General features: G+C 36.1%; 1 protein-coding gene across 2 annotated transcripts; it reads right to left on the reverse strand.

Annotated features, from left to right (window-relative positions):
* Positions 1-5,542: 5,542 nt before the first annotated feature.
* LOC147854064 (uncharacterized) lies at positions 5,543-9,281 on the reverse strand. 2 transcript variants are annotated; one of them, XM_087331844.1, is made up of 4 exons: positions 8,827-9,281; positions 7,759-8,000; positions 6,975-7,232; positions 5,543-6,612 (listed from the first exon to the last, which is right to left on the reverse strand). In XM_087331844.1, the coding sequence occupies exons 1-4, from the start codon at positions 9,074-9,076 to the stop codon at positions 5,632-5,634; spliced, it is 1,731 nt and encodes a 576-aa protein (XP_087187970.1). In that variant the 5' UTR covers positions 9,077-9,281; the 3' UTR covers positions 5,543-5,631. The 2 variants fall into 2 exon arrangements, with proteins under 2 accessions (XP_087187970.1, XP_087187969.1); XM_087331843.1 differs by having other exon boundaries at positions 7,759-8,033.
* Positions 9,282-11,173: the final 1,892 nt, after the last annotated feature.

The raw sequence follows: 11,173 nt of genomic DNA on the forward strand, positions 1-11,173 counted from the left end.
TGTCGATTTCCATTGGAGTCGAAGTATTTGTTGGAGACGTATTGAATGACTCCCTTGGGAAAGGCTTTGCTATGATTGAAGCATAGGTGGGCTCTGATCTTGTCCTTGGCATTTGGAACTAACATTCCGAATGTCATTCGAAGAGGCGATTATCGCATCGCACCGCACGATTGATTGCTTCTGTCAATGACTTTGGCTCCTCAGGGAAAGTTAAGGGTAAATCTTTAACATCATTACGTAGGACAAAACGAAATTGCTCCATTAGTGTCTGGTCATCCTAGGGAATATCGGTGGCGAGAAGACAGAAATCTGCAGCATAAGCCGAGGCCGGCCGCTCACCTTGGCACAACCTTCGGATTTTGTTGATTGTTGTTCTAACACCGTCGGTATCTCCAAAACATGTTTTAAACTCAGTAATAAACTCTTCGAAATTATTTAACAAGGGAGAGCTTTTTTCTAACAGGGGGGCGAACCATGCCAAAGCCGTGCCACTAAGTAGAGTGCCTACTAGTCCCACTTGTGATGCATCGATGGGATATCGAGAAGGATGCATTTGAATGACTAATCATATCTGATTAAGGAATCCTCTAAACTGCGATCGCGTTCCATCGAATTTCATGGCAAGGCCAATCTTGGGTTCTTTATGAATCCCTTGTGTACTGGGTCCTTGGTGTTGCATCACTACTAAGGTTGCTTCGAGTTGTTGCACGCGTACCACTAGTTCCCCATGTTGTTGTTGCATATGCTGCTTTTCTAAGGAGATTTGTTGAAGATTCCCCAACAACCATTGATTTTCTTGTTCCAAAGCAAGGAACTTCTCTTTCAAGCATTGCAGCTCTGAGAAAACAGATTGATATTCTTGAGCGCTAACAGTGGCCATAGTATGAGAGAAAACAGGAATAAGAGATTAGTATGAAGGGAGGGAGAAGTAAGAAGATAAAGGAAGAGAATGAAAGAGATGAAAAAATCGGTTCAAACTGTCGGGAGTAGTACTAAGACAGAGAAGTACTGTTAGGAACAGTACTAAAACAAAGAAGGAATTAGTACTAAAAGATGAGGATTAGTACTAAGGGAGGTGTAGAACTCTTGAGAGAAGGAATGAGTGAGTGAGTGAGTGAGTGAGAGAGAGAATGAGGATAACAAAAGATATATATATTATGTTAAGGGAATATACAATAGTAGCTAGGAGGCTTAAGACTAGCGTTGAACCGATTTGGTTCGAAATAATGCCTTGTGCCTCCTTTTATAGTGTTCTCAAGAGTACTCCTGAAGTTTCTAGAATGTTCCAAAGAAATCTAAAATATACATCAATTTTCTATAGTAAAACTTAAATGAAAATAATATATTTCGTATTACAAAACATAGCCTAATGGTAAGAGCTCGACTAACATAAGGTCATGGGTTCGAGTCTTGCCATATCATGACAGAATCTAGGGAAAACTAAAGTCCTTATCTTCCACACATCGGCCCAAGTTAGAGCTAAGTGTCACCTAACTATCTCCTATAGCCCAGTTGAGGTGGTTGGATCATATGTCTATCTGGAGTCACTTTCAGTGCCCGCTCAGATAAATTTTCGATGACACAAGCAGCGAAGGATAGACTTACAAGAGGACATGCATCCCTCTCACTCCTCGAGAGACAATGCCATCAAGCATACTTTCAAGAGCGCTAGTGACTCCCTCCCTCATGTATGCATCAGTGGTTTGGGCTCCAGGACTACCATCTTTCATGTGGACGCAATTAGAGAGACCATTATTGATAATGTTATCACGACAACTCCGAAGCAAATCGACAGTACCACATGACATTATTAGGGCTGAATTCACTTTACCCCCCGATGTTAGTAGAGACATTTTTTTAACTTGTAGTCTTTATCCACAAGATACATAGCCAACCACATGATAGAATATCCCATTTAGCCTTTAGTGATGTATGAGTCCGGCTATACTAGCTCATGGTATGGCATGATAGTGAGTTGGCTTCTTGCGAACAGTCTAGACATTAATAACCTCCCTCCCCTTAGGTACAACCACGCGCTTGATAACACTTTAATCTCTCATGAGGACCGCAATAAAGTAATACACCAAGAAATATGGCAAATTTACACTTGGTATAAATGGATCACCCCACTATAGTCACTCCTATATAAAATGGTGTACTATAAGGAACACTTCATGCACTTCTCTAAGTTAGGTTTTATTACGCGGCCAAAATATCTAAATGTATTCTAACCACATGCACTAAGGGTTGCCATTGGACAACTTAGAATATCATCTCACCAACTGGAGATTGAGAATGGTCGTACTAATGGAGTCCGTAGGGAGGAAAGGATATGTAGCTTATGCCACATAGAGATAGAGGATGAGTACCACTTTACATGCAAGTGTCCCACCTACGCCAAGATAAGGGCATCAATTCTAATACCATTATCTACTAAGGCATCCTTAATTAAAAGACCTTTAATGGTTACCGAAATAGTGGGTCGAATATCCGTTCGATCTTTCACTTGCACAATCTTCGCACAATGTAATGTCTTTATACGTTGTTGTATACTTGATACACGTCCCTACTCCTTTTTTAGTGATGGAGAAAGTTGAAGAAATTGTGGCCAAGTGATGCAAGGTCCACTAGAGATTAGCTCTTGCTTGAGAGCAAATGGTTCCACACCTTTCCCCATTGGCATATCATCAATTTTAATCTTTCTTCACGGATGTTTCTTTCTAGGTCCATCCTCCAAGTTAGTCTCATTGGCCTTCTTCTTTTATTGAGAGTTACTAGACTCTCCTTCCAACTCTTTATTTTTATGTGATAGTCAATCAGATTTACCTTAGGGGTAATTGTTGGAATTTGCACTAAAGTACTTTCCCCTCCTACCACATGGTTGTTGAGTTGGTGAAAGTTGTTTCTAGTGTTGTTTTGATTACTCTGAAATTGATCCATGCCTTGACCCCAATCACCTTGTTGTCGTGAAGGACATCGTGTAGATATATGTCCCTCAACACCACATGTGTAGCACACAATCACTCTCCTTTGCCTTGGAGCATCTCGAATTTGACTTACATTAACATTTGCTTGCATGTTTTGTATTTTTCGAGTAATTTCATTGAGACATTGATTTACTTGCTCCGAGAAACCTCCTTCCACCTTAGGTTGAGTAGCTTCTTGCATCACCAAAACATTAGGTTGATATGTCGTAAAAACATTACAGAATACTTGATCTCCATACACAATTGGTGATTGTTGAAGAATAGGATATTTAAATGTTGCAACCATTGAATCCATTCACGCTTGTAGAACTTGCTTTTGTCTATTGTAGGCTTGACAAGTTTGGATAAGTGCTTGGAAAGTTGTAGGATCCTTTAGATTTTCCTCCAACGCAAAGTGTGGACTTAATCCCGCTTTGAAGGCGGTCCACCTTAAACCATTCATCCTCCATTCCACCACATAGTCGAATACACGTATTGTAGAGGTTAATAAATTCCCTCTCATAATCGATATACTCCATTGTTGTTGACATTCGTAAACGAAAGAGTTCCTCTCGCACTTCCCTCACATTTCGGCATCGAATATACTTAGCTTTAAATTGTTTTACCAATAGTTTGTAATTCAATTGTTGGTTTGGTAGCAAGGACTCATACCAATCCCTTGCCATCCATAAAAAGTAGCCACCAATAGAGGAAGCTTCTCAAAATCCATCGTTTTCCCTCTTGATATTGCATGATGTTCAAAGGCGGACAAGAAAGCACCCGCATCTTGGACCCCATCACCTGCAAAGGCAAACTAAAAAGCCGTATTGGCTAAAAACAAGACCTTCCAATTATGTGAACTGAATCTACCCTCCTTGGGGTACAAAGAGAATTGACCCTCCTTGGAGAGCCAAAATGATGGAGAGATATAGAAAAAGATAGAGAAGAGAAGTGGAAGAGAAAGTAATACTTTAATATACTTTTAAGATAACAATACCATCTTCTTAGACTCAAAAAGTAATAACCCCAAAGAACTACCTTAATCTCAATGACATTAATTCATTATAGCCTTTCCTTCTTCTCTCTTTCTTCTACTAATACTCCTCTCACTTCTTCTAGCCTTCTTATTCCTCCCCAATTGCTAAGAATACCCTCCTGTTTATAGGTTTTTGGTTGCGTTATTCTTGCTTTTTTCTTTTCTTTTCTTTTCTTTTTACATATTCTCGAGTTTATGTAAGGCATTTTTTTATATCACCACTTCTGTTTTGTCATCTCAAATTTGCCAACAAGAAATCTCTGTTTGTCAACTTTCTTATGAATCTTTTCTTTTGAAATTTGGATATGAGATGAAGAAGTTATGAGCTTTTTTCCTTGCCCTACGTTTTCTGCCTTTTTCTTTTTTCCTGTTTTTTCTACTTTTGAAAAACGCATCTAACTTTATATCCCTTCAAGTTTCTTCATCTTTTAACTCTTGAACCTTTCATATCGTGCTTTATTCTTATACACCTTAGCATCCAATGTATTTGCCACGGTCTTTTCTAACGAGCAAAAATTGACATCACACTAACCAATAGGTTATTACCAATATTTCCAACACTAGAAAACAAGGGGGAAATCATGAAAAAAAAAACTTAACTTTTACCATAAATGTAAAAACACTTTATTACTTTAAAAAAAATCTCTATTAACAATATTTATTGGTAACATATTATTCATATGCTCGATAACAAAAAACACAAATAGTAAGATTTTTGTTATTGTTAATTATCAACATACATCTAATGTTTGGAATTCGTTTGATTTTATTATAAAGTCAAGGTATTCTCATCATTCTTAACAAGGCATAGGGGTATTCTAGTAAAATTGTGAATTTCGAGCATTTGTATAGTAGCAAAAGTCACAATTTTGTTTATTTCCTACTAAGACTTAACATTCATGCAAGTGTTAGAGAGCTTATCTTTATGAAGATGAATAAATCACCTTTGAATTTGGTGAGGCCCATGTGTAAGACAAAAAGGACATAAATATTGATTGTCAATATAGTGCTACCAAGTATATGAGTTGGAATGCATGTCAATTTACATTGTTCATCCAACACATTAAGCATTCCTTAGGGCTCTAAGTTGTCTACACTAACCATTAGTTTATTACTGCTAGTAAGCCGTAGTCATGCAATTAGTGTCATGTTTGTGATAGGAAACCAATCCTATGCATGTGAATATACATTGGTGCACCAACATGTTAGTTGTTCCTCCAGGTATTCATCTTATCAATACACTTACCACTAGACTATCCAACCACAAGAGTCTAGACTCTCCCTCCCAATGGGTTGAGATAATAAGATATTTGTCTAGCTAAGATACTTGATAATGTTGTAAATGTATATCTCAAATGGAGGACACAACTATTTTCGTCACTTGGTTAAGGCTATAGTAGGCCCATTATAAATACTACCTCAATTGATCATCCTAATAATACAATTGTTTGTAGAGTTTGAAGGAAACTTACATGAGAGTAACTTCTTTCTTTAACAATGTAACTACACTCAACATTGACAAGGATGAGAACACAGAATAAAACAAATAGCATGATTATATGATCCATTTATCAAGAGAACATGATTGTGATCAAAACTAAACTTCGTCTACCTCATATAATAAATAAATTACCTCAACAATGAAGTGAAGGTGTTCCACATGTCAGCATCATTGCATGATGATGATGGTGACTCTAATGCATTGATAAAGGGTTGGGATTGGCCATGGAAATTATTAGTATTTACATTATTTGAGTTATAATTACTCTCATGAGGACTAGATACATTGTTCGAGGAATTGGGTCTATTAGTAATTATATCAATGTTGATTTTATTGTTAGTAGTAGAATTTATATCGATAGTATGATTGTAATGCTTACTATGATCCAAGGCATGAGTATAAGCCCATTGTTCTACTAGTGGATTGACAAGGTAATTACTACAATCATATCGATCAAAATCACCAAGGTGGTGGTCTTGATTAACATGATTATATAAGTTGGGAATAGTAATGCTAGTAAAGCCCTCATCATCATGGCTTCCATGATAAGGGAAGAAAAGAGAAGTATTGTTGGTCATATGTTCGGTATTACTAATAGTAATAGTAGTGTTCTTGTTATTGATGTTTAAATTCGCATACTTGTGGTGATTCACATCAACATTAGAGCCCAACACCATTGGGTCATTGTCGTATGCTATGGCCGGCGTCTTGCATTTGTTAATACTAGAAGATATGCTAATGTTGTCGACATTGCTTGAATTCGGGTGAGAAAGATCTCTTGGTGACCTCCGTTGTTCTGCTTCAATGCATCTTGATACCCTAATTGGGCTCTCTAGTCGAGGTAAGGGCAAGAAACTTGTACAAGGAGCTAGTTGATCTTGATTATGAGTATCGTTTAATAATGGATAATTATGATCATGAACTAGACATTGATCATGTTGAAGTTGTCCTCGTTGTTGCTCGTCTTGACCATGGACTAATTTTGCATCACATTGACTTCCACAATTTTCTTCATTGTCACGAGAATTGTTTTCATCATGTATTGTCTCTTCTTTGCAATGATATGACCCAAGGGTCTGAGCTCCATCAATATAAGGTTCTTCAGCATTCTTTGGTGGATTTAGAAGGAAAAACATCTCCAAAATGTTAGCCACTTTCATGGAGGGGAAAATAAGGTTCATTACATTGTTTATTTGATTTGTCCTTAGAATGAAGTCGTTTACACTCTTGTTTGTGTACACCACCACTCCCAAGTATTCAAGGCCAAATTTTCGGCCTCACATTGCTTTTGCTTTTTCTAAAACCCTCTAAATGCAACTTGAATCGCAATTCATTACAACTAGCTTTTATACATGAATGTGTATTTAGGTTCTCGAACCATTTTGGACTATGTACCTATATATAGTGACACACATATGTATCCTGCAACACATACACATACATACACACACATACACACACATACATATACCTGGTTGTATGATTCAATGTTTGCAATAGAGACTAGGCGATTGCTTGAATATTGCTCCAACTTAGCGAATTTGTCAATTGCATCATTGTCATTGTCAAATATGGTTGTTGGGCAAACACTTTCTAGTCGCGTAAGTACACGACGTTTACAAGTCTTGGTCATGTTAAGATTGTTATGGACTTCAATATGGTGACTGTTGGCATATTGATGTTGCATTCGCTTCTTGAAGACTCGACACACTGCCCATCCGTCGTCTTCCTACAAGTAATTAACTAGATCATGGATTTGGATACTTAATCTACCATTTTATGTAGATGATAGTAATCACCATACTTGTTCTAGTGGTATTAATCTTGAGATCTCATTGTTTTTCAGTTAATTTTAGCTTATAATGAGAACCCATAATTACTTACTCTACTAAAAATAGGACAATTGAAATTAATGTATGGTTGGTCTCGTTATTCATATTTTATGTACTTATGGTGGTACTACAATATAACACTCACCACTAACGTTAGTCTCAAGTAATGAGAATCAATTGGTATATGCATGCATGCATACATACATACATACATACATACATACATACATACATATGTGTGTGTCTAGGTAGTATCCATATCATTATTCACTCTAATTTAACACTAACATTAGTCTCAAGTAATGAGAATCAATTGGTATATGCATGCAAACATACATATGTGTGTGTCTGGGTAGTATCCATATCATTATTCACTCTAGTTTAACACTATTCCCCATTTTATGAAATTCTAGTGTCACTTACATTGTTTTGATCTTGCAATGTGTGATCTTCGAGCCGATACTCGTGCATTATCCAATCAGTCTTTTGCCCATGCGGAGCACGACCACGATAAAATACCAAAGTTTTCCGCATGCCAATCCGCTCAGAATTGCAATGCACTGCCTTATCTCGACCAGTCGCTTTCCAAAATCCAGCCATTGTAGCCCGATTGGTTCGAGAGCCAGTAGGATACTTCTTGTCCTTGTGGCTAAAGAAATACCACTCTGCAGATTGGCTCGAGTCAATCTGACAAGTCTCTAAAATTACAACATTAATTGTGAATGTGATTGCAATGTTGATCAATTAGTGTTCAAATTATTTACTTTAGCTTGCCATATAGCTATAAACATTGAATGGCCATTAAGTAATTTTAATGTAGCACTATCCTTGTTTATACATTTCTTGAATCATCATGTCATCATACATGTTGAAGATTGTTGTAATCCCAACTATCCAATTAACAATGTGGACTACTACTATTGCTACTTGCACCAACTTGATAAAACCTTGATTCTAGATTATGGATATTGGCATGGTAAATGATGATTAATTGGGCTTTTTAAAAGCCTATATGCACATCCATATGCATGCTAACACAAATGTAGGCAAGTTATTTAAACCCTTCCACGTGGGGCATGATAAGAACAATATTATATAATAACCATGCATTTAGGCATGTGATTATTTAGCCTCTCCAAGAATGAGGAATCCCATCCTAGACATCTCTAGGTTAATGGAACCTTGACCAATGCATGGACGAGGCCCTTTACATCTATCAAATGACACACAATACAAATCATTAAGTGGCCATCAAGTGAAGTGAACTTTAATGATGTAATCATTCATCCTTGTTTTTTTAAATCTTGCTACTTCTTTGAAGCATCACATATTCCTAAACATATTTCATTTTATGGGCATTATATGTAAAGTTTAATAACATAGTACCAGGTATAGTTCCTTGTCAAGCATTTTGTCAATATAATATATACATGCAAGTCCCTATTAATTATAATTAGACATTAATTACAATCAAAATCTTTAACAACTTACCATGGAGATCCCATGGTTCAAGCTTGTTGAGATCCACATCCTTAATAACGTCTAGATCGAATGTCTCCATATTTACTTTCTTTCTCAAGTAGTAGTTCACAAGCTCTTCGTCGGTGGGATGGAATCGAAACCCAGGTGGCACTAGTGGCGAAATCATCGAACATGAGTTCGAGCTTGGTGTCAATTTACCATCACAAGAGTTAAATGTAACTCGACTATAATTAATACTAGTGGCTAAATTATGATCCATGTGGAACTACTTATAAGAGAATAAATGACGTGTAGCAAAGATATTTTGAGAGCTATAATGTGGGTGATTTGGAAACCTATAATAGTTATAAACAGTGGGTCATATAAGTGTATTCAATGCATTCAAAAACCTATAACTCATGAGATTAGTGTACGTGTCACCTTTTCAATGTCATGTTTCACTACTACAAAATGAGCGTCTTTCGACACTTATACTACCATTTGTTATCTCGATTGGAAAATTTTCTAATGTGCACTTAGAACAAAATATACACTTATAAAAGTAAGGGTGTGTTGTTTGCCCTTTTGCTTTTTTTTTATTTTACTTGTTTTTTTGTGATTGAAACTATAGTCATGATTTCTTGGGTAAATCTAAAAAGAAAAGGAAACAAATATTGCTCCAAGTTAAGAATATAATACATTGGGAAAAAATCCTTCTAGGCTTGCAATACAAGCAAAGATATTTAACTATAATATATTGTTCCTTTACAAGATGATATTTCTTCTAGTTAGATCCTTCTTTCGGAAAGTTTCATCCTTTCTATGACCATCTTTTCCTATTCTATCCATATAGATATGGTCACTACTAAAGAGAGTTAAGAGCATTGTAATGCATGTGACAATTCATTGCCATGATCATCATTATATAATATGTTTTGATGTAAATGGTTGTGGATCATTCCTAACGAACAAAAAACACATAATTTGCATCAAAATGCTTAATAGATCCTTAAATCCTATGTTCGTGTTTCTTGATTTCGTCGATGACCGACATTTTCAAAAGAGTCTTGTAATTATTCATTTTAATGTTAGCTCATTTAAGTTGCCTCAAATTCTTCGAGGCATATGAAAATGTTCTTTTTTATCTAAACATTAGAATCGTTAAGCATATTTATCATATGACATCCATAGTTAAATAAGGTTGAAGAGTCGAGTTTTAATGAACCTTGAAACATAGGGTATATATTATGCATGGCTTCCATAGCTTCTCTCTAGGTCCATTTATTTCTATTTCAATAAGCAAACATGAGAGCATCTGTAATGCCTCTCAATTAATTCAACCCAATGAAGATTGCAACAACATAATTATGACATTTGTTGTCCAAGCTCCTTTTTAAAGTTGTAGCTTTGTTTCTTAGATGGTGCATACATTACTTGTAGGGTCCTTACTAGAGAAAAGCTCTCCAATCATTTCTATCACAAGGTAATTTTGTTCACATGCAATCTGAATCTTTAGTCACCTCCATATCTTCTTTGTTGAAAAGAAAATAGTAACGAATAAAGGTTATTTCTAGATTTTTGTACGATATCTCAACTTGATGACTTTATGATCATCACCCATTAGTGATGCATCCACCTAAGCCCCATGTTTGTCGTTAGTTCATTTTTGCCTTATATAGATTGTGGGTAGAATTAACTTTACAAAGTTGAGAGGTAAGTAGATTTTATTAACATCCTTGAAGGTCAAAAGTGATATATGGAACCAAAATGAAAATTTTCCACACAAATTAGACATTATGTCAAGTATAATGGTGCTTGGTTGTAATGTATAATGGTGTAGATTACCATGGAAATAAACTGGGGTTGGGATAGAAATGACTATCAAACTAAAATGCTTGTTGTGTGATTTGTGTGTGTGTGTGTATGTGCGTAAAATAGTGCCACTAGGGTGTTAGTGGCTCGAACTTCCTAGTTATATTGTTAATTAACATCCAATTAAAAATCAGAGAAGTTATTACAAGGGAGAGAATAATCAATTACCTAACATTGATAGCAATCATTATATGGTAGAGGAAATATAGAAGTACTTGACTCAACATATGGATATTCAAATAAAGGAAAAGAAAATCAATTTTGTGCTTCCCTTTTTCCACTAGGAAACCATTAGACTACCTTATAGCACTCTCCCTTGGGCGAAAACCTAAAGAAAGGTGGTGTCTTGGATGGTGGACCAACCATTCACATGTTTTATAAAATGTAACCTCTCTCTCTCTCTCTCTCTCTCTCAAACAAATAACCTTGTGGTTCGCATGAAAATGATCATGATCCTCTAGGACCGTTTTTCCCGAAAGGGTCTATTATCTTAGTGAAAAAGGAT

This window comes from Azolla caroliniana, unplaced genomic scaffold, assembly GCF_043228905.1.
Source record: "Azolla caroliniana isolate FFs.n. ecotype wild unplaced genomic scaffold, voAzoCaro1.0.p SCAF_16, whole genome shotgun sequence".
In the NCBI taxonomy this organism is placed as follows: Eukaryota; Viridiplantae; Streptophyta; class Polypodiopsida; order Salviniales; family Salviniaceae; genus Azolla; species Azolla caroliniana.

Excerpts from the sequence above, each read along its gene's own strand:
- LOC147854064 (XM_087331843.1), bottom strand. The coding sequence starts at position 9,076 with ATGGATCATAATTTAGCCACTAGTATTAATTATAGTCGAGTTACATTT. Across the intron at positions 7,233-7,758 it reads CATTGCAAGATCAAAACAAT|GAAGACGACGGATGGGCAGT; the intron begins GTAAGTGACACT and ends AATTACTTGTAG. Across the intron at positions 6,613-6,974 it reads ACATTGAATCATACAACCAG|AATGCTGAAGAACCTTATAT; the intron begins GTATATGTATGT and ends AATCCACCAAAG.